This window comes from Salmo salar, chromosome ssa06, assembly GCF_905237065.1.
Source record: "Salmo salar chromosome ssa06, Ssal_v3.1, whole genome shotgun sequence".
Taxonomy (NCBI): Eukaryota; Metazoa; Chordata; class Actinopteri; order Salmoniformes; family Salmonidae; genus Salmo; species Salmo salar.
Window position 1 is genome coordinate 37882073 of NC_059447.1, and position 24487 is coordinate 37906559.

At 44.0% G+C, this 24487-nt stretch overlaps 1 protein-coding gene and 1 long non-coding RNA gene across 4 annotated transcripts in view; one reads left to right on the forward strand and one right to left on the reverse strand.

Moving 5' to 3' along the window:
* LOC106607362 (myocardin-related transcription factor B) overlaps positions 1-24487 on the reverse strand; it is a 45245-nt gene that overhangs the window by 6608 nt on the left and 14150 nt on the right. Inside the window, exons 2-10 of one of the 3 annotated variants that reach the window (XM_014204264.2) lie at positions 14229-14453; positions 6522-6587; positions 3795-3850; positions 3587-3662; positions 3044-3208; positions 2588-2808; positions 2115-2261; positions 713-960; positions 158-299 (exon numbers count right to left, since the gene is read on the reverse strand). In XM_014204264.2, coding sequence (XP_014059739.2) covers positions 158-299; positions 713-960; positions 2115-2261; positions 2588-2808; positions 3044-3208; positions 3587-3662; positions 3795-3850; positions 6522-6587; positions 14229-14385 — 1278 coding nt within the window. In that variant the 5' untranslated portion in view covers positions 14386-14453. Of the gene's footprint in view, positions 1-157; positions 300-712; positions 961-2114; positions 2262-2587; positions 2809-3043; positions 3209-3586; positions 3663-3794; positions 3851-6521; positions 6588-10602; positions 10892-14228; positions 14454-24487 lie in introns of those variants that run through there. The other 2 variants (XM_014204266.2, XM_014204265.2) reach the window with 2 other exon arrangements.
* LOC123743442 (uncharacterized) overlaps positions 10981-24487 on the forward strand; it is a 32675-nt gene continuing 19168 nt past the window's right edge. The window contains exons 1-2 of the long non-coding RNA XR_006770229.1: positions 10981-11134; positions 12281-12571. This is a non-coding gene — a long non-coding RNA (uncharacterized lncRNA). The remainder of the gene's footprint in view (positions 11135-12280; positions 12572-24487) is intronic.

Sequence of the window (24487 nt, forward strand, 5' to 3'; positions counted from 1 at the left end):
AGGGATAATGAACAGTCATGAGTCATCATAACAAAAGACAAGCCCTCTCACTAAATCTCCATACAAGATGTCACTGCCTAGGGGCTGTGCTCTGCCCTTTAATATATCTATCATATTGTGAAAATCTATGTTTGTACGGAGCAGGAGTGAGCTTCACCTTCATTTCGTCCAGGTTGGCAGGTAGGACACCAGGCTTGCGGTTCGTCAGAGTCTGGTTAGACCGTGCTGGGGCAGTGCTGGGTAGAGAGACCATGATGGGACTGGACACACTGGAGCAGCTGTTCTGACCTTCCATCGACCTGTAGGAACACAGACAACAGGAGGAGGGTTTAGTGTTTGGATGGGAGAAAGAGTTTCCTGTGTGTCCCATCATTCACAACCAACAGTCTCCATCCGGGACAATGCACACAGGAATACTACATATCTAAGCCAAACAGAAGCTGTGCAGGAAACAGATGTGGCAGATTACATCACTATTATCCAGGTGTGGACTTATTCTGTTAGGGAGGATTGTTTTCTTGAATCACATTGTTCAAAGGAAACAATGTTTGCCTTCCAGGTGTAGTGATGATGTACTAACCGCCCTCAACACAAAGCTGTCAGTCAATTAAACTGCAACTAGAATGTGAGGGCTAGCCACATTATTTGGCCTATAGTACGCAAGCTGCGGTAACACATAACATCCCAATGTTCTTTTTACAGCGGGCCATACTTGACTGGGGCAGGAAGGATGGTCTGGTAGTTATAGTGCTGCTGCTGCTGGTTCAGTATCTGCAGCTGGAGGAACTGCTGCTGCTGATGCAGTAGCCTGGCGTAGGCTGAGTCCATGGGGGCCTCGTTGGCCTCCTGCTTCTGGTCCGGGGGGATGTACTGGTGGTACTTTAGCTTCTTCACCCGCGGCTTGGGATCCTTATTCTTTTTACTGCGGCTCTTGTCATTGGGTGTCTTTGGCTGGCTTTGCTGCACAGGGGAAAAGAGGAACGGTTACAACCTACTGGATACTGTCCGGGAGGAGCAGTGAAAAGTTTTCACTGAAAACTTCAAAAGGTTCATCTCACTGAGTGGATTGTGGACATGTTTAGTGATCTAAAAGCCCGTTCTGACTGTTATGGATAACGTCTAAACATCTTGCCAGTATTGTGAGGCTTGTACATGAAATGGTGCCTATTTCATGCTGTAGTATCAAATGAATAGGTGGGACATTGTGATAACGCCCAGTGAGAAAGACAGGATGGGGAAATGGAATGTGGAAGGGGATGTGGGGTGACCCTTATTGTTCAGTAACTAAATTACAGGATACACATTAAATGACTTGGCATTTGAGAGGTAGTTGCAAGCCATAAAAATATCATAACACCAATTGAAGTTGGTTTACGCAAACACACAGCCTCGAATGTGTCCCTCCCTGTTCTTCAACACGGGAGGGGCAGAGCTCCGAAAATATTAATTTGCTTTGAGTATAAAGGATTGTGACAAATGCCCAAGTTATTGCTTTACTTTCTTGCTTCCATCCTTTATGCCCTGAAGGCTAAGAGAAAGCCTGTCACTTAACCTTAATTGAAGACTGAGAGCGGCTGGCAGTTTAAGTCCATGGATTTGTGAAAAACTCCTCCAGGCCTTGTTGAACCCCATTTGAATTGGCTGAACCATCACTTTCGACTGGTCTCTGCCTGCACTGACGGGCTCTTTCACTGTGACCGAACACAGCCCCAGTGTTTGTCCTCCCCTGACTTCTTATCTCTGATTACAGTTCCAAAGGAAGCAGCATGAAAACCACAGCAGATCAGAGAGAGAGAGTCAAATATCAGAGGTGACTTTCATGTTTACAGGGTATATTTAGTGTTTATAGGTAAAGCTTGCTCAGCTACCTGGGATCAAAAGGGAACCAAAACATCATCATTGCTGAAATAAATATCTTTCTGTATCAAGAGACAGAAAAGTTTGGTTATAGCTTGTAATGTGCTCAGCTAAACGCTATAAACAAATGTATATTTAATATTTGTATTGAATGTACATCTTTGCACATTGCCATGATTTACCATACCTTTACCACAAGGTTCAAGTACTCTCCATCATGTGATATGATATCACTTTCTTTCAAGTTTGTGGCTCACCTTTACTAACATGGGCCCTGGCTTTGGAGGGGCAACAATGGTGACTGGCTGAGGCGTGGTCACCAGGCGATTGTTCTGATGCTCATTGGTGGAGACATGAGAGAAGTTGAAGAAGTCTGTTGTGGACTGGGAGGTAGGTGGGCAGTGCTGAGATAAAGAGACAGATAGAAACCACATGGTCCGTTCAGTAAGGAGGGGAACAGAGGCCTGTAAATCCCCCTCCCACACTAAGCCACAAGGGCAGAGCAACTGGAAAAAGACTAACAAAAGATGGATGCCGTCTAACAGAAAAAAACAGGAGGCAAATAATATTTTCTAGCAAGCAGAATTTGATATACAACAGGCAGGTGTACTGGGAGACTATTATTTAGGCCCAAAATATTGAAACAAAATATTTACACTGTTAGTCATACCATAACAACACAATTTAAGATGGGTATTTATAGGTGGTGAGGTATGGCGATGGGACCTACCTGCATGGTGATGGAGCTGGTTGGTGGGGAGGTGGAGAGGGCAACAGGGGCTTCTGTCACCCTGGGGGTCCTGGGGGAGGGTGAGGGGGCAGAGGAGCTCTGGGACTCCTGGCTGGTCGGCTGCTCTGGAGACAGGGCGTCGCCGCTGTCCTCGTCAAAGTTGTACACATCCAGTGTTTTCGTCTTGGGGAAGTCATTCTCCACCTCACCGTCTGCGGGGTCTGCAACGTAACACGTGCAAAAACACAGCTTATTAATTACAAGTAGACCAATGGAGAGAGGTTTGTACGAAGTTGTTTCTCGTGATAGTCACTGGAAATGTCTCAGTGCTGTGTTAGTCGTAATAGGCACTTTCAGAAATCTACACTATACAAATATGCAGGGAGTGAGAGTTGAATGAGTTACTTCGCCCTTAGCCTGGAGATAATCATGTATAAAGTCAAGAGTGTTCTCTACCGGTGACGCCGTCCTTGACGAGGCTGGGTTCCACAGGCAGAATGTTCTTGACCACCAGCTCCATGGGGCCGGGTCGCTGGGCCAGCTTCTCATTGAGGTCATCAGCCAGCCTGGCTCTCTTCAGCATCATCTGAGTGGCCTGCAGTGAGGGCTCCGCATGGGTCTCTGTGGGACAGACAGCAACTCATCAGTAACTGCTAGTCTACCTAGAACTCACAACAGTACTGTTCTACTACTGTGCGTCTCACAGTGGAGACTGTTTAAGGTGGGATGTCCTCATACGTCAAAGACAATCAATCAGACAACTGATTGTAACATCTGAAGTTGTGAATATTTAATATCCTATGGATTATAATGGATTATATCTAATAGGAAGGGGTACAATTTCACAGGATCCTTCTCTTCCATCATCATCTCTCTTCTGAGAGCTAACTTGGCCAGCTAAACGTACATGTACTTTCTGTTGGTAGCTGAGTATGCTCCGTATCGTCGGCCTTCTCTACAGCCTATCATAAAGCATACAGTACATGGCAGTGAGGTTACCTTGCAGGATGTGCATGCGGACCAGCTCTGAACGTTCAGGTCTACTGCGGATTTTGTGCTTCAAGAAGTTCTCAGTCTGTAAGAAAACAACATAAAACTACATTTAATCGAGATGATATGGAATGGCATATGTATGTGATAATGTGTGTTTATCTCAATGAAGTACAATGAACACTAGTGCGAGTGAGGTGAGTTTGTGAGGTCTTACCCTGGACCTCTGCAGGCTGCGGATCTGTTCGTGGAAGGCAGCAGGGCATTTCAGTGCTATGGGAGGGAAGATCAACATTGGGACAGTGACAATGCTTTGCATTTACGTCATTTAGCAGACGCTCTTATCCAGAGCGACTTACAGTAATGAATGCATACATTTAAAAAAAAAAATTGTACTGGCCCCCCGTGGGAATCGAACCCACAACCCTGGCATTGCACACACCATGCTCTACCAACTGAGCCACAGTTCTGTATGAAATGATACAATGACTATGAGGTTAAAGTGCAGACTGTTAGCTTTCATTTGTAGGGTATTTTCATCCATATCGGGTGAACCGTTTAGTTTTTGTACATAGTCCCCCCCTTTTAGTAGACCAAAAGTATTGGGACAAAGTCACTTATGTGTATTAAAGTAGTCAAAAGTGTATTATTTGGTCCCATATTTCTAGCAAGCAATGAATACATCAAGCTTGTGACTCTACAAACTTGTTTGGATGCATTTTCTGTATGTTTTGGTTATGTTTCAGATTATTTTGTGCCCAATTATTGGAAAATAATGGGGCGGCAGGTAGCCTAGTGTGTGGGCCAGTAACCAAAAGGTTGCTAGATCGAATCCCCAAGCTGACAAGGTAAAAATCTGTCGTTCTACCCTTGAACAAGGCAGTTAACCCACTGTTCCTAGGCTGTCATTATAGATAAGAATTTGTTCTTAACTGACTTGACTACTTAAATAAAAGGTATAAAAAAGAAAATAATATAAATGTTTCTAAACACTTCTACATTAATGTGGATGCTACCATTAGTACGGAGAATAATGATGAGTGAGAAAGTTACAGACGCACAAATATCATACCCCCAAGATATGCTAACCTCTCACCATTATACCTATAACATTTTCACTCATTATTATTTATGATTCATTCAGGATTATCCGTAATCATGGTAGCATCCACATTAATGTAGAAGCATTTAGAGACATTATATTCTTATTTACAATAAAAGTGACTGCAAAATGACACAATACATTATTTACCATTCATTTCTATTGGGCACAAAATAATCTGAAACACAACCCGCAACCAAAACAAACAGCAAATGCATCCAAAAACTTTGCAGAGTCAAAAACTTGCTGCAATCATTGTGTGCTAGTAATATGGGAGAAAATACAAAAACTTTTGACTACTTTAATACACATATAAGTGAATTTGTCCCAATACCTTTGGTCCCTTAGAATGGGGGGACTATGTACAAAAAGTGCTGTCATTTCTAAATAGTTCACCCAACATAGATGGAAAAAAACATCATATGAAAGCTGACAGTCTGCACCTTAACCTCATAGTCATTGTATCATTTCAAATCCAAAGTGCTGGAGTACAGAGCCAAAACAACAAAAAGTGTGTCACTGTCCCATTACTTTTGGAGCTCAGTGTAACTACCCATAACTTCTAATGGGTAAAAAGTAAACTCGTCCTCTTGAAAGTTCATATTTGAGACATGATGTAGTTGTACTTGATGACAAGCTGACGACAACAAGGGAGAGACAATAGTGTGTGTTATTTCTTTGGAAGAGAGGATGACTTTGCTACTACACAATAGCTGACGGGAGTAGGACAGGATGTCTCTGAATGCGCCACTCATCCAACGAGTGAGACAGTCTTATCAGACACACTTATCCTGTTGTTGGCACGGCACGGCTACACCCGTTAGTCACCTCTAGCTAACACAAGCACTGTTTGCTCTCTACACACATACACACTGAGGTCTGAACACACACTGACCAGTGATTCTTCTTAGTCAGAGGGAGTGCGTCAAACTCAGAGGAGCAGAGCTAAGCATTCCCGAGCGTCACCCAAGCCCTGGCCTGCATACCTATTGTAAGTCCTCTGTGTGGGAGAACCAGAGTGATTCACCCAGTGTTCCTGTGTGGCCTGTGCTAGGGCCGCAGTGGGGGTTACTGACCTCCTGCGCAGGCCCTGTCGCTGACTCATACAGCTCTGATTGTGGAGCCTAATAAGAGGAGCTTAGAGTCCACATGGAGGAGGCCTCTTAGGGCTGCACAGGACAAGACAGAGCACACTCCCAGCACTGAGAGGTCTCTGGTCTGGGGCTCCTGCGGCTCTAGCCACAAATAACTTAGCTGCACCACTGTTCTCCCTCTCTCTGTGTCTGTCTGCTGTCTGCTTTCTTATCAGTCTGTCTGCTCTAGTCTGCAACCCACTGGCTCCCAGAGAGACTGATCCAGTAAGGGCAGCAAGAGGAAGGATTCTGCTCCTCTTTGCTGACTTTGAGAGCCGGGTGTGGAGGTTTTCAGTATGCCTTTTGGTTTCTGGTATGCCACTGGCCACCGATGTATGCCTCACTGTGGGTTAAGACCTTGGGCCATTCCGAGTACTTATTTATTCTACAAACATCATGACGAGGTTGTGGTGGAGGGTGGTCGAGACATCAGTGGTGGCAGAATTCCACTCCTGTATGGTTGTCATAATAGTAGCAAATCAGACAGCATGTAGTTCAATCTATGGTATTAATTTAGGTAATAATTGTATGACATTTTCTGAAAGCTTTCTGGAACCAAGACCCACTTTAATGACTGTGGTGTGGGTGCAGTTATACTTTTCCTACATGCCAGACCAATAACCTTAACTCTGGTAGAGGTGAGTTACAGTATATTAAATCCTTGGTGGTTTGAGAGTGGCGGTGCCCAATGCTCAGTGGTTATACTCACGTGGCATGATTCCCTGCTCCACTAGCTGCTCACGGGTGCGTCTCTGCTGCAGGCGGCGCTGGAGGACTGTGGGAGAGAAGCAGAGATGGGCATAGGTTGACCTCTAACCTAACTAGCCTGGTCCCAGATCTGTTTTTGCCGCCACACCAATGACCATAGGAATTAGCTAGACAGCATAAACATATCTGGGACCAGGTGCAGACGACCCTCCATTTACATCCTAGAGCTGGGACGATGAACTGAAAATGATCGATACCAGTCACTGGTGCACTTTCATGTTATAAAATTCTGGTAATTTATCGCAATATGGATTTGGTCCGTCCAGTTCTACTACACACCCAACCCACAGATAAAGACAGAAGGTTACTTAAGACAGAAACAATAGGAGGGAGGTTGGTCGGGGAGGATAGGTGGGCGTATAACGTGAAGGTCTAGCAACCCAAACGTTGCATATTCGACTCACATAATGGACAACTTTGACATTTTAGCTAATTAGCAACTTTGTATCAATTTACTACTTTTTAACTACTTAGCTAGCATGTTAGCTAACCCTAACCTTAACCCCTAACCCTAATCCCTAGCCTAGCTAACGTTAGCCACCTAGCTAACTTTAGCCACAACAAATTGGAATTCCTTATAAAGAACATTGTGTACTGGACACGATTCGTTATGAAGAAGAAAATTGTGTAATGGACCCGAAAAAATGTACAAGTCACCAATTTGTGTTGACACACCACGTCACAGTCCAGCCAGAACAAAACAGGAAGTCCTGTTCCTCCACCTAAGACATCCTATAGAGACAGCCTACAGACTTTCTCCATGGTTAACCTAGCAGACAATTAGCAATAACACTCTTCTTGACACTGAGTTTACTTTCGAGGGATTACATGGGCTTTACAAGCTCTCTTCAAATAAAGTGAAGACAAGGACATACTGAGGACGGACTGGGATGCAAATGCCGAGGTAACTTTACATAGATGTTCAACTTGAAATACAAACATAGATAGACACAGGCAAGGGATGAGTCTTTCTCAAGTACCACTGTAGAAATAACAAACCCTGAAGACTAATTACAGTGCAATGTTCATATGTCCGAGTCACCTCCGAGTTGGAGATGATGTCATCCCAGGACTGAGTGAACTCGGTCTCTTTGGTAAGTGCTGCTCCATAAAAAGTGAGATGTGTAGTCTTGTTTTGGAGCGGTAAGCACTGATCCATGAAGTCCTTGGAACATAAAAAGACAAGAAGGCCTCTTATGCAGGAGGCTCCAAATCCTTGGACGGCACCCAATGTTATTTTCCCATCATAATAAACTGCAATGCGGGCCCAGTTTAAACATGTATAAACAGGCGAGTGTGGACGTGTTATTTCAGTGGAATAACAGTGATCCTCAACAAAAATATTTGAAGAGGAAGGTGACGGTTGATGGTGACAAACGACGCGGCGCTGTGAAGAACGTTGGGGCCCTTATCATCACCAAGGCACTGTGTTCATAGTGAGGTCGGACTGCTGCTGGAGTAGACTGCTCATTGGCTATGGCCAGATGGTCAATGCACAGTCAAACACACACACACACACACTAAACACTACATACTACACACACACCCAGGCATGCTCTGCTCTAGTCCCCTGGGACAGTCACTGTGTCTGACCAGGTCAACGTGACTCACTCCAGCTAAAATAAACTGGGCAGCTGTGAGAAGAAGGCCTGGGAACCATGGAGTCTGGAGGTGGCATGGGGGTGGGGGCCGGGACTGGACTGGAACCCAAAGCATTGTACAGAGTGGGGGGGACCCGCTCCCACTGGTGGACAGAGGAGCACAGAGAGTCCCAGGGAGCCGAGGCAGGGGAGCAACTGAGTCCATTCTCAGAGCCCCCCATAACTTTAACAAGACCCCTGCGCCTCCAGGGCTCAGAACAATGTGTTCCTGCTCCTTATCCATGGTTCCCATTACACGTTCACACCAGGGTCAGGTCAGCGTTTTTTGTCATGAATCTTGTTCTGGAGGAAGTTCTGCAGTGGTCACTAGCTGGAACAGCCACAAAGACATAAAATCAGATTTTGACCCTAACTTCAACCACACTGCTAACCCTAATGCCTAACCCTAACTTTAAATGAACACCAAAAAGCTCATGTTTGTTTTCATTAATTTTTACAAAATTGTGACTTTGGGGGAAAATCTAAGGGGAAAATCGCTCAGTGCTGCCTCCAGGACAAGACTCATGACAATACACATCAACCTGCACACCAGCGTGGCACCGACACAGAAAGATAATTCTGGAAGATAGGAGAGAATTACCATTGGTTGGTTTCAATATTCATGTTACCCACTTTGACTCGACTGGAAAAGAATGCTAAAAGATAATTGACGATTTATGAGAACAATACTGCCATTTCAAGTTGTTATTCTTGACATCAACGTGGCAGTACAGCCTATGCCTGAGGTGCTCCTTACATTTGTTAAGCTGATGTCAATAGTGCTGTTCTCAATGAATCCTGGCTAACCTCTGTGTGATACAAGTCGGCTGTACTCCCCTGCTCTCCAGCACAACATAAACAGAGGTACTTCACAAACCTCAGAGTGTACATAGGCTTTACTAAAATCCCTGTCTCTTGATGCTATCTCTAATCCCCTGCCCATATTCGTCTCAACAAAACTCATCTCTGGACAAAGTCTACCGTTAGATCTCTTGGCCTGACTTTTCCCTAGAAACACTCTGCGTAAATATAAAAGAGAATCTGTTTTGTTATGGCTACACTGTTATAGAAACAGTCGGACACTGACATAAGCTATGTTGACATTACTGCGGGAAATATACAGTATTCTCCTCGCAGCTCAGCTGTGCTCCGTGCCCTTACAAATGCTCATTCACTCGATGAGTCAGTTTGTTGTTTGATATATTCTCGAAGATCGATGAGGAATAAAACACTGGCAATAGATTCAATCCAGATCCATCCAACTCATCCAAGCATGATTCTACACCTATGACCCGAGGGGAACACAATACCTTTTAAATAGGACTTATATTGAAGCCAGGTAATAGAGTCATATCACCTTTTCTTTACACACCGAGTTGTTCTTTGAAACACCTAATACAATCAGGAGCTGCCCTGTGACGGTATGCAGATCACGAACAGAATGTGGAGCTACAGCATTTCCAGGTTTAGCATTTCACTGGGGGCTATTCCTCCCAGCCAACATACTGCACAGCAGAATGCTATCGCTCAGGAAAAGTTACTAACTAAGTGGTGACATCATGCTAAGCTGATAGCCTGAGGGTAACACTGAGCTCTGTAGTTATTTGTCGTCATAAGAAGTGAACACAGAGTCCTGGGTTTAAGGATCCTAATAATATGATACGCTATATAAACCCACCTCCCTAGTCCCCTCCCTCATTCTGGCCTCATCTCCCCCTCATTTTGACTTTGTTTGTTTCTAATAGAAAACAACAACTCTTTACACTATTGTGGTGCTGTTAGTCCAGTCTCAAACGGATGCTGGACATCATTTAATAGCTATTCCTCCTGTAATGCCCTACCATTTCCTGGTGGGGCTCTCTGTCGTTGTCCTAGTCCATCGTCAAGGTGTTATCATCAATTAATCAGTACAGATTACTCTGACATCACTGCCGTTGGGCAAGTTGGTCAAGGCCTATAAGTAGCTGTATATTTCATTCAAGGTAATCAAGTTGACTGAAAAGCAGACCTAAACCCATAAAGCCATACAGGTAGCTGTATATTTCATTCAAGGTAATCAAGTTGACTGAAAAGCAGACCTAAACCCATAAAGCAATACACATTTCACTGTAACTCCATTATTTTGCTGAGGACTTTAACAACTATTTGCCTTCTAGTGAGAATATACTGTAGTTAAAAAGTCCTAAACACACAACATTTTTGGAGACAACCGTAGAGGAAACCAAAATGGATACTGATTTATGTTGATACTGGGCTTCATGCCAACAACGTAGTGATGCTACCTAGCAGAGAGAGGAAGAAAGAGTGAAAAGGTAAGCGATAGAAAGAGAGAGTGAAAGAATGAGGAGGGAGAAAAGGAAAGACAGAGAGAGACATGGGCACCTGATTTAAATTTACCCCTGCAGACGGCGGGGGTCTCCACGTCGAGGCACGCCATAGAGGAGGAGAGAGCCTGGTCGCTTAGCGCCGGGTCTGGAGTCCCATGGAGTGATCAGGGCAGTGAGGAACGAGGACCAGCATGAGGGTTTGGTAATGAGGGAAAACACCCAGCTAGGAGTGTATGGTAAGAGATCTGTTTCTCACAGTCTGGTACGTACAGTCCCTCCCTCTCTTTCCAGTCTCTCCAGTCTCTCTCTGCCTGTCTTTGTGTTGGTCTCAGCGGGAGCGAGTGTGCGCTCACTCATGCTCTGGCTGGGCTCAGCCAGTAAGAGTCAGGAGGAGGAGGGAACACAGACAGACGAGCCACTGTTAACCCCTGCTGGGTCACTCTGCTCAGCTCTCAGGGCTCTGCTCTTTCAACACCAGCCTCATTAGAACTAAATACAATGAGTCAAGCAACTTTAATTACCAAAACAACACAGAGAACAATACAACCTTTTGACCAACCCAACTGCTGTCCTAAAAGTCTATAAAAGTAAGTCATACTTTCAACCAAATCATGAAATATGCTAACTAACTGCATGTATTGAAATGTAATTTTAACTTCTAAAGTCTCACTGAACTGAAGGACTTCTTATGTCTTTCTTGGCCCAAAAACATTGAGTATTTGTGACTTTTGAGTGAGAGGATGAAAAGCTCCATGAGAAAACGAGCCAGGAGTTTTTTTCTTCTTCATACCATGTTGTGTCACTGGATAAGAATGACAAAAACAAACATTGCCGAGGCCCCTGGGACATCGATGTTTATCTTTGTCACTTTTCCCAGTTGTAAAGTGTATTTCTGACATTTAGCACATTCTTGTTATTGCTATCAATTACATTTCATTATTTCCACTACATCACTACACTCAAAGCACAAACATGACATTAATACAATCTTATCGATTGTTTTCATTTGTGTAGACCCGACCGTAGCTGTTGCAGACTAATATTGACATAAGGGAAAAGTATCAATATTTTCTTTTGGATTTCAAACAAAATAGATGAAATGTCAACATTAGAAATAGGAGGTGGTTGCATTCAACCTTGTGTCTCCTCCACAACGTTGTCTAGGAGAACATATATCAACCTGGTCTCTGTGTCCGAGAACAAATAACAGCAAAGAGAAATATCACCCACCCAGAGGAGACTTGTAAAGGGACAACAGGGAAGAGAGAACACCGAAGAGTGATAACAGATGAATAGGTGGTCATTTCCAGCCGGTTAGCATTCACATACAGGAAGTATGAGTCATACGCTTGAAGTCCAGACATGTGTGTCCCTCCCTACTCCCTAACACTGCAGGTTAAAGGGCAGAGGGCAGCCAACATGAACTGGCATGCTGCTTCTATTTCCATTCCAATCCATTTCGCCCTGGTATATTTCACCCATGTCAATGTTCAAGGACAACTTGGGAACACTCATGAACATGTTAACCTTACAATGCTATAAAATGACACAACTGCAAACTGAATGTCTAGATAAACAGCTGTAGTCATATTATGACACTAACAAAGATACAGACCCGAAAGGAAATGACTGGCCGGTACCATGTGTTCAAATGGATTAGGAATGCTGCTTAAATGAAAGCAAGCTCCTTTATAGAGCCGGTCCTGATCCTGATTCTATCCCCTGTTGTGCAGGTGAATCCACTACAGGGGTTTTCCTCTTAGGAAGAAAGACAGGATGCAGTCTGTGCTCTAGGCGCCCCAGATGCTCCCTGTGACGTGCCTGACTGTGTCAGCTCCTGCTGGGGCCCAGGGAGGGAGAAACAGCCCTGGTGGGGAGAGATTCATGGAGCTCAGACCTGGCCTGCGATGGGATCAATGTGTCTGCAGCCCAGAGCAAGAAGAAAGTGGAAACCAATACAGAGAGTGGCACAAGATGGAGTACCAAGCAGAGACACTGGCCAATGAGTGCTCCCCACTAAAGTGGTGAGTTGATGTTGCAATGTCAAGGGCCTCCACAAGCGCATACTATATGGAGTAAACACTTTAATCAAGGTTAGTATGATGTCCAATGTGCATCGCTATCAATACAAAAATGTTGGGTCCCGTGTATCACGTGGGCTGCATTGGAAATTATTAATCAGACATTAACCAGAAGAGAAAACAAACAGCGAACTTCCTCTATTATCCTGGTGATAAAAGACATCATAGTCTGTGTTGAGTCCCAGTCGGAATTCTGAGGGACGGGCTTGTGAGGGGAGGGTAGTAAGGGTCAGTACACGAGAAATTAAACTTGGCCAGAGGCATGCATTTTGAAACGGAACAAATCAAAAATCTCCACTACATCATCACATCATCAACAAGCCGTAGAGTGCAACACATTTGAGTTTTTCCCGTGTCTATCTCTTGGGCAGTAAGGTTGGGGGGACCAGTGGTCTCCACTCCATACCCTCCATCCCTGACTGTGCCCTCTCTAGGGACTGGGAAAATGACAGGGTACCACTCAGGGTGGGTGAGTGCCAGCCTGCCCACCAGACACTGCCCCAGTGCTACCCCTCACTATGGTTCACATGCCAGGGGAACATTTCCAGACTGGGGTTCTGGCTGTGGTTGTGAGAACCAGAGGGTTAGGAGAGTGAGATAACAGAGGAGATCTCAAGATACTGAAGGTCCACAATTTCAAGAAAAATGCACTGGGAAATATTAGCAAAGGAATTCATCATTAGTGAAAAGTTAAACTAGAGGCTCAACCCGTTCATTGACTTTTGTTGAAGTCTGTTCATCCGAATCTGCATCTAATTTATCATGTTTAACTCATTAATAACGCCCACCTAAAAAGCTGCTTTTCTGAGAGCAACCAACAAACAAAACACTTAGTGGCCCAAGGAGAGGACTGACTTTGGGACTTGATGTCAGGAACCGTTCAAGCTGTGATTATGTGTTGGCTTCCAGATGCAATTCCAGTCTAATTCCCCACTTCTCTCCACAAACAAATCTCTCTGGAGTGGAGAGGAGTTTGTTTTCTCACTGTCAGGGCAGGCTTGCTCTCTGGTGGATGACGTAGAAACCAGAGTCTCTGGGTTCATTTCAATCGTATTTCCTTGATTTTTCAGAGCCTCGGATCTGCTTCAATGCATTTTGAGGAATCAAGCACAATTGATTCACCCTCTGTGTTTTCACCAGTCATCCTCCTGATACTAGGTATGCATTTACAAATTGGAAATTAGGTATGCAAAGTGGAAATTACAAACTTTAGAAGCCTTTTTAAACCTTGAATACACTATTCAATTGGCAGCCAAGTTTGCATTTCCTGCAACAAACAGGGTGATCAAAGTAAGATCCTACATCAGTATATGACACTATATAGGCTAGGCCATAGGGTGCCATTTCAGATGCATGCCCTAGGTCAGGGCTGCCCAACCCTCTTCCTGGAGAGCTACCGTCCTGTGGGTTTTCAGTCCAACCCTAATTTACCACACCTGATTCTACTAATTAGCTGCTCTACAAGACCTTAACTAGCTGAATCGGATTTGCTAAATTATGGTTGGACTGAAAACCTACAGGACAGTAGATCTCCAGGAAGAGGATTGGACAGCCCTGCCCTAGGTGATTGTCCTAGGTGACTGAATGGTCTACTACTCACCGTTCTTACGCTCTTTGAGAGGCGGCAGGCTGGGACTGGGCTGCATAGTCAGATCCTCCAGCTCGTGGGTCACTGCCTCGCTCCGGAGACTGGGCACCAGCAGCGCCAGCTGCAGGCTGAAGTCCCCCTCCACTCCCAGACTCCCCTGGGACTCCATGCTGGAGGAGCTAGGCCGGGTCTCCGGGAAACCAGCAGGGCAGATAGAGCTGCTGTTGTCAGTTGTTGCTGGGGAGATGGGAACATTGTGTCATTTTACAGCAGGAGTTATTAATCATGTGACAAACTTGGCTGCCAATTGAATAATTTCATTTACTTATAACAGTTTAACTTACTTAACAGTTGATTGCATGGAGATCACTATGGAACTGAAGCAGAAGGGAGCTTGACAATAAAGTTAAAGATTCATGTGCCATGTTAACATTTAATCTGATGCTGATCAATAAGAATCACGCTAAAAGCCAAATGACTTATTTTAACAGATGAATGTACCAGATGTAAAAGGTCTTAGAACATTGTACGGTTCTAATGAGTAATATATTTCCCAAGTTTTGTATAGTATTGGATTCCACTATCCTTTTGGTCTTACTACCATCACTTCATCAACCCATATTCTGGATGTACTATTTACTATAGAAAAGGTCATGTCCACAAGACACATCTCAGCTTTACTGTCAGGCCAAGAACTGACCACCCCCATCTGATGCAGCCTCAGATTCCAATCTGTCCAAACCAAGATTGGGTTTGATTGAAGTTAGAGGAAGCCTGTGATCTCTGGTGAAGCGCAGCCTTTCTCATTCCTCTGAGAACAGAGAGTAAATCTGCTGCTCATCAACAGACAGCTTTCTATCAATAGTGCAGACATTTGCACCTGCCAGAGAAACTGCCGCAGGGATGTTTTTTTTTAATGTTTCCTTTATTTAACCAGGCAAGTCAGTTAAGAACAAATTCTTATTTACAATGACAGCCTACCAGGGAACAGTGGTTTAACTGCCTTGGTCAGAATGACAGATTTTTACCTTGTCAGCTCAGGGATTCAATCCAGCAACGTTTCGATTACTGGCCCAATGCTCTAACCACTAGGCTACCTGCCACCCCAATGCTGTCAGAATATTGACGAGACAAACCTTGCCTGCAGTGCAGCTAAATCCTGACTTCTCCTCTTTCCTAGCGTTACCTTACCAAAATGTTATACCACCTTGTACCACCCACCATATCCCTCTGACTACTTTCAAACGGGACATCACCTTAACCTTAGCTATTCATCCTCTCCTCCTGCAACCGACGACCTTCATCGACCCTGCTAACTTCACTTTGTCTGCTAGAACAGCTGCTATACCTCAGCTTCTGTCCCTGGCTCATTTTGACTACCACATCATTAGCATTTCTACAGAACCTTCTTACATCCCAGCTCCAGCTGACAGATAGATGTAAAACCATATGTTCTATACATGTCTTTCTGTGGCTCTTATCCCAGAGTAAGAGTGTGATAAGGAGTGTGTAGACAGCATTGTAGAGTTTAGGCTGGGCACAAGGCTCCACAGCTGGGGCATGTTCAGCGGGACGTTCAGATAGAAATATGCTATGTAGAACAACACAACGTTACCCTTCAAGTGCCAGAGAGTAATATAAAATGGCCTTACCCTATAGCTACTACAGTGTCTGGCTTCTGAAACCTGTCGTCCAAAAGCAGAAACACAAGACATCTGAGCTGCAAGGCACCTTCCATCTCTAAAACAAACTCCAGCTGTGTTAAAACTAAGGCGGATCTTTGTTTGTTCTTCTTCTTGCATTCATGTTTCAGTGCTGAAGATAGTCTTGGTAGACTCCCACTGGGAGCTGGCAGACCGGGAGAGGTATGAGACGTGGCTACGGACAATGACAGCATTCTGGTCCCAGTCCTCCCATCTCAGCGTGCGCTCAGCACAGCTCCTCATGAGTAACCAAAGCAACTGTTTAGCACATCTCAGCAGTAGCCTAGGTCATTATGGTTCTTCTCTCAAATTCACACCACTAGTACAGAATATCTTTTTTGAATGTCAGAACATGTGGTTTTAAGGGTAGAGAGTGCAAGCGATGAAAGAATGTGAATATTTATGTCAGCTTGATGTGTAAACTGATGCTTGGAGATACATATCGAAGTAAGTGTGCTTTTTTTATTTTGATGAGGGGGGGAAATATATAAAAAAATCCAAATCATTCTAATCATTTAAGTGATATACTGTTTGGGATGTCAAAACCAGTTATTTCTAGCACCTTGTACCAGACAGATGTGCCACTTCCCTTATCACCCATTTGAATGTCCTATTTCAGATAGTGATGCCATAAAACATATCAGAAACACTTTCCTCATATAATAGTCAATTCCATCAACGCGTACGCAAAGCCTACAGTTTGCTGAGTGATTTATGCAACACAATGGCTTAACAAAATGCTGAAATGATGTGCCATGGAGCCAAACATATCATCCTTCTATCCCCTCCATCCAAACCCAGAATCTACTCCCTCTATAATGTGCTCCAGCCTCCCAGAGGATGGAGCGGCACCAGTCCCATTTCTCCTGTCTGTCTCCAGGGTGTTATGCTGGGTAAAAAGAGAACCAGCTGTGTTGCAGGATGACTCTGGATAAAGACACAGTCCAAAATGGAAATATTGTTATTTATCTACAACACACATATAAATCTCCATAGTCCTTTGATATGAGTAGCAGTGCCAGAAAAACCTCATAATAGAAGACGGACAAAGATAGTTTTACACAATGAGGTCTGTGCTCTCTACCACACGAGGCACATTATCAAGATGGGGAAATCAAATGAGAAAGCTGCTACTTAACTCAGTTGATATACGGTACAACTAGGAGAGGGTTTGTTTGCAGCTAGGAAAGGGTGTGTTTGCAGCTAGGAGAGGGTTTGTTTGCAGCTAGGAAAGGGTTTGTTTGCAGCTAGGAAAGGGTTTGTTTGCAGCTAGGAGAGGGTTTGTTTGCAGCTAGGAGAGGGTTTGTTTGCAGCTAGGAGAGGGTTTGTTTGCAGCTAGGAGAGGGTTTGTTTGCAGCTAGGAGAGAGTTTGTTTGCAGCTAGGAAAGGGTTTGTTTGCAGCTAGGAGAGGGTTTGTTTGCAGCTAGGAGAGGGTTTGTTTGCAGCTAGGAGAGGGTTTGTTTGCAGCTAGGAGAGGGTTTGTTTGCAGCTAGGAGAGGGTTTGTTTGCAGCTAGGAGAGGGTTTGTTTGCAGCTAGGAGAGGGTTTGTTTGCAGCTAGGAGAGGGTTTGTTTGCAGCTAGGAGAGGGTTTGTTTGCAGCTAGGCGACGGTTTGTTTGCAGCTAGGAAAGGGTTTGTTTGCAGCTAGGAGAGGGTTTGTTTGCAGCTAGGAGAGAGTTTGTTTGCAGCTAGGAAAGGGTTTGTTTGCAGCTAGGAGAGGGTTTGTTTGCAGCTAGGAGAGGGTTTGTTTGCAGCTAGGAGAGGGTTTGTTTGCAGCTAGGAGAGGGTTTGTTTGCAGCTAGGAGAGGGTTTGTTTGCAGCTAGGAGAGGGTTTGTTTGCAGCTAGGAGAGGGTTTGTTTGCAGCTAGGAAAGGGTTTGTTTGCAGCTAGGAGAGGGTTTGTTTGCAGCTAGGAGAGGGTTTGTTTGCAGCTAGGAGAGGGTTTGTTTGCAGCTAGGAAAGGGTTTGTTTGCAGCTAGGAGAGGGTTTGTTTGCAGCTAGGAGATGGTTTGTTTGCAGCTAGGAGAGGGTTTGTAATGTGATTCCTGGACTCTTTGCCAAGACTAATGTCAGCTTTCAATGTGCTGTTGATCTTCAATCCATACTCAAATCCCAATACTTCTTAGTTTACAGTCTCAGTCAGCTGAAGTACACGCATTAGTGTTGTTTACAACTAGGGCTGTGCAGGAGATGAAGGACTGCCTCTCTCTTCACTTAAGATGCTCCGGCTGGCCAAATAAACCAGTCTTATCGGCGATGCATGTAAATAAAGATAAAGCGTCTCCAAACTCAGGCTGAGTTCCATTATTAACACTATACAGTCTTTTATATCCTCCATGCAAAGAGTTTATCGCTCTGCAATGCATCGGCCTGCCTGGCTGTATTCAGTTAGCCAAGTGTGCACCAGTCCAAAAACGTCAGGTGCACCTTTGGCTAGGATGGACGTGTACCCTCTAGATGAATCCTCTTGGTACATGGTCTGTGGTACTCTGCAGGTCTGTTAAATATAGTTTAGCGCTCAAGACAGTCTTGTTCCTTAGATAGCTTGTTGTTGGCAAAAGACAGACCAGGAACCATGCCATGCCATAACTATGGGGCGTTCTGGCTCCTTGAACAACCAGATGTAGATCATATCAATTGGAATAGCCTGGGTTTTTGTTTGGATAAACTTGCAAACCTTGCGAGAGTTGTTTACTGGATTACTTTCAATGAAAAATCTGTCATTAGTCATTTCTACCAAAATGTACTCATCACTCATCATGAAATATAATGAAAATGAGAAGAGAAGAATGTAGCTCTACAACTGACCTGCCACATCTTTTCCAGACAATTGCCAGAACAAACATGACATTTCCAGTGGATGCCATACTGATGGGTCTAACCTTTCAGTTAGGAAGCTACTTCAACACAACACAACACTCCATTACTGAGATGGCTGTGCAGACATGTACCTTCCCTGCATACCAATAACGGCTCATTAAACTTACAGTATGTGCCGGGCCATAAGCCCCATTACGTTTTTCCTGTACTGCATACTAGGTTTTTCTCCTGGCTGATGCCATATGTTGTCATGACGAGAAAACATACATTTACACTATGACTTATATTGATCTCATTGGACTGTTGACCCTATGTCCTAAATTATCTTTCACAATGAATATTTCCACTTCTTTCCCCCAAAGAGAATGCCTTTGAACATCAAAGCCTTTTTAGTATCAAATCCCGAGTGTTGAGTCCAAAAAAGTGTGTAACTACCGAGTTACATCTAGTGAAGCGTTCTCAGGTTACAGTACAAAGAACCAAATGAAGATGAAACCAGATTCAGCAATCAACATGGTCACTTTAGCTTACAACGCATAAGAAGAACCACAGTATAAATAGCCAGCAATAACATGGTTGACAAACCCTTATAAGACACTCAAACTGATTTAAGGCACCACTAGCAGGCTATGGTTTCTCATTAGAGACCAAACACTGAAGCAATCCTCTGTCTTCCCCCGAAGGTACATGACGTGTGCTCTAACCAAGTTCAGATGCAATGTGGCAGAATCTGCTGCTCATGCCTCTGCATCACACTGGTGTTCGCTATGAAACAAAGACTTGCTTTAAGTGAGTGAGAGAAAGAGTGAGAGAGAGCGAGAGAAAGAGAGAGAGAGAAAGAGAGAGAAAGAAAGAGAGAGCGAGCAAGAGAGAGAGAGAGAGCAAGTGAGAGAGAAAGAGAGAGAGAGAGAGAGAGAGAGAGAGAGAGAGAGAGAGAGAGAGTGTGTGTGTAGAGCATAGCTAAGATACCCACATGTTCAATGTGATCTGGCTACAGGTACCCACATGTGAAGAGAGTTAGTAGGTCTTGCCACAGCTCTAAGCCCAATTCTGGGCAAATAAAATAAATGGACTTGGTTTTGGCTACATAAACCACCTGTCATGTTGATACAACCAAGATAAATGCCAAGTTGGATCAAGGCCTGACTGCCTAGCTAGAACACATGAGCATAGAGCGTCAGGGTTGAGTGTTTGGGCTGATTGATTGCAGGTTATAAAACATTGAGATTACAAGCCCTTAGCCTAGTGTTATTCATTATTGAGAGAGGTCTGCGTAGTTGGCACAGGTTGACCCTGTCTGTCAGTCCAGGAACGAGGTGTATCGCCTTCCACCTAAGATGCTATCTAAGAGGCCAAGCCACGGATCTGACACTGGAGGAAACCTATCTCAAAGGAAATAGACTTGCTAGCCTAGCCATTGGTGATTACAGTGCCTCGACATTACAGTGGACTCTGTAAATCCAGACACTAGTATTTATTATAATGATAAATAAAGATTGTACTACCACGGGGAGCATGCTGATACAATGGCTGGCTCTTGGTTTTCCTTGATTTTCACAGAGGAATCTCCTCTACACCCACTACCTTCTCATTCCTGCTGCTCTGCTCCTCATCCCCTGCTAGGCTCTCTGCAGCGCAGTGCACATGGTGGGAAAGCCAGAGGGAAATCCCTGTAGGCCTCTGACTTCTCTTTGAAGGCCATGAAGGCTATGTGACACGCAGGCAGCTGCCAAGAAGAGTCTACGAAAAGGCAATCCTCTGGCTGTGTGGGTCACATCATCTTCAACACACACACATGGATGCATGCACGCACACTTACATACACATACACACACACATGCACGCACAATCAGATCACACACACGACCACGCACGCACACAGGGATGGGCAAACGTGACACACTGATCACTGTAAAGTACCTCAGCTGGATTGCTGCTGTCACATTTATATTTATTGCAAATGATGATAATGAGATACTGGACCCAATGCCTGGACATAAAATCAGTCAATACAATACTACTACTGGTGAGAAAGATGGCAACAAACACCCTTGACTATTAAATACACACCACTGTGTATTTCATCTGCCAAATATTTCTGTGTAAGAATTGAAGTGAGCCACTGTTCTTTATTTGATATTTCTATTCCATTACTTTCTTCATAGAACCAACCACAGAGCAGCAGTAGATGGCGCTGCAGTGCATTAGCTGGAGGGAGTCACTTCGAATTCCTCACTGATGTTGTTGGAAGCCAATTACATGCCATTTTCAAGAATGTTCTGTTCCAAACCCTGGCAGTGCCTTTATTTTTATTCAAAATGACTGATCCCTAAAGGAAAGGAAACTTCAGCCATGTGTCACCATTGTTATTTCGGTAATTTAGTATTTTTGCTTTCTAACCCAACCTCTATGTTGATGTTTGGGTTTAACTTGATCTTGAAAAGGCATTAAGGAAAGTATATTATCAATTAAAATAATACACATGTTGGATTATAAGAAGCCCTTTAAAGTAAATTGAAAGTAAATGTTCAATCCCCCATTGATGATTTACAGCATAGTGGTAGAGGAGGAAAATATTTATACGGGGTGAGACAACCTTGAGGTGTTATCTGGGTTTACCTGTGACAGTACGAGAGGGAGCAAGGAGAGGACACTGTCTGGCAGTGCTGCTGTACAACTCAATAGGTCATGGTGCTGCCTTCCAAACTGGAACTCAAAGAAAATATATTTTTAGCATTGAATGCCCTCCCAAATCACTTTTTGTGGTAGAGGCACAGTGGCTGTGAAATGAGACTACCATCACTTCAACAATGAGAAAAAATATTCTCTAAAAAGGTAAGTATAGATTAACATGTAAACCAGATTGAGACTTGTTTGTCAGCTTGAAAGTTTGCATCTCATTGGAGTGGGTTGCCGTGGTGACGCTAATTGGTGAGCAGAGTGCAGTGTTGGTTGGGGCTAAACAATAACAGGACAGGTATTTATAGATCAGTGGCTCTTCACTGGAGTGGCAGCCTTAAGATATGGAAAACAGGCACACTGAAGCAATAGGGTCCAGTTGCGACTTTATCTCCCAGAGCAGTCATCCCTATGCTGCCCCCTACTGATATGCAGTAGCAGTGTGTGGGTAAAATCACTGGGGAAGCCATAGTTGCGCATTGGGACCGTGATATATAGGCCTAAAGGCTGAGACAATAAGAAGACACAGTGGCTATATAAATTCAACCACACCTTTGTTTTATCACAAAACTGGAGAGCAACATCTGTCCAGTGAAGTCCACAAAGCATATTGCATGTAACAGACAGTTACATGACCTACAGCATGATCAAGCAAGTTAATGTTTGCAACATTTTTGGACTACTAAACAACTATTGATTTAGAACCACAGAGAGTTACCGCAAGTCACAAAGAAAACAGGAGCTGCCTCCACAATTCCAGCACCATTTCAACTTCAACATTTCAACATCATCGAGCATCCTGACCGGTTGCATCACCACCTGATATGGCAACTGCTTATCACCTGACCGTAAGGCGCTACAGAGGGTAGTGCGAACGGCCCAATACATCACTGGGGCCAAGCTTCCTGACATCCAGGACCTATATAATAAGCGGTGTCAGAGGAAAGCCCATACAATTCTCAGAGACTCCAGTCACCCAAGTTATAGACTGTTCTCTCTGCTACCGTGGCAAGCGGTACCGGAGCGCCAAGTCTAGGACCAAAAGGCTCCTCAACAGCTTCTACCCCAAGCCATAATACTGCTGAACAATTAATAAAATCGCCACCGGACAATTTACATTGACCCCCCCTCCCTTTTGTACACTGCTGCTACTCGCTGTTTGTTATCTATGCATAGTCACTTCGCCACCACCTACATGTACAGATTACCTCAACTAGCCTGTACCCCTGCACACTGACTCGGTACCGGTGCCCCCTATATATAGCCTCGTTACTGTTATTCTTATTGTGTTACTTTTTATTATTACTTTTTATTTTAGTGTACTTGGTAAATATTATCTTAACTGCACTGTTGGTTAAGGGCTTGTAAGTAAGCATTTCACGGTAATGTCTACACTTGTTGTAATAGGCCCCTGTGACAAATAAAGTTTGATTTGATTGGCATCCATGAATACATGCCACTGCTGATATGTCATCTCTCAGTGAAGTGCATGTCAGGAAAAGTGGGGGTTTCGAAAAGGGTGGGCATTTAGAAAGGAACCATATAAGAACAAGTGAAGGTTTCAAAAGGTACCATATAAGGAGAAGTGGGGCGGTTTCTAAAGGAACCATATAAGGAGAGGTGGGGGTTTCTAAAGGAACCATATAAGGAGAAACCCGGCCAATTGTGCGCCGCCCAACAGTAGTCCCAATCACAGCCAGTTGTGATACAGCCTGGATTCAAACCAGGGTGTCTGTAGTGACGCCTCTAGAACTGAAATGCACTGCCTTAGACCGCTGCGCCACTCGGGAGTCCAGCACTAGAGGCGCTGGAATTCCATAACTACTAGAACCGCCATAACTTGATATTTCAATTATTATTATTATTTCAAATATTCAATAATAAATAATACATTGTAAAATGCATGAATTTTGTTACAAGTTAAGGTAACTACGTGCCAATTTAATGGAGCCAGATTAATAAAAATATATGCCATTTAGCAGACGCTTTTATCCAAAGCGATTTAGTCCTGCGTGCATACTTTTTACGTATGGGTGGCTCCAGGAATCAAACCCACAACTCTGGCGATGAAAGCCCCATGCTCTACCAACTAAATCACACAGATTACATTCATTCTTAAACGAAATTTCCCTTTTAATCAAGATAATTTGGTTTCATGAAAGTGCAATAATCCTGAACTATGAGCGTTAGTTAATTTATGTTCCTGTAATCAGCATACCCTGGGTGCGTGTCTGTCCCACTGAGTAACTTGATGCCTAGTTATGACATTATGTACGGGCACATGACAATATTTCTCTTCCCATAGATGCCTGAGGCAGATGATTTTCCGTCAGTAAATTACGACCAAGAGGCAGATGCGGGTGTTAACATGTCCGGACAATGGGCTGCCTGTATGACTCAAGAGCTGACCTCTTCCTGACACAATTAACAACTCTGCTATCTCAGCAGGGGTTTGATTCTGTGTAACCCACAAAGCCTACTGGCAGTGGATTGGTTTCACAATAGTGTAGAAATCAATACTTGTCCCCTATAGATTCTTCAAAGGTTAAACCCCTAGTGAGCATGAGGCCACCTCTGTTGGGGCCGAGGCGACAGCTCAAAGCCTGCCTCGTCCGAGTTCACTTGCGGTCCTCTGAATTGGGATGTACTGTGTCACCACCTAGGGTAGAAAGTGAGCCACATAGTGCACATGACTAAGCATTGAGTGTCATCGAAGTAATAATTCCACCCTATCCTGGGGGTTAAAAGTGTCCTCGTGGATCCATGGTCTATTGTGTTTGTCCTCGTGGTTGGTGTAGATGCAATTTGATGCTAAGTAGCTAAGCCATGTCAAATCCGATTACAATGCAGACTCATTTGAGACTTGTTGGGACACATCTGTAGAAAAAAACTAACAGACATGGGAGGCAAAGCCTGTGATCTGATTGTTATCTGGATCATTCATGAGAAGACACAGACAGTGGTGAGATAAAAAAATAAAATAATCATTATGTCCTATCAGGAAATAGTAAGACTTAAAAGCAGTTCAGCACAACAGGAGTTAGAACAGAAGAAGTTGAAATTGAAAAATC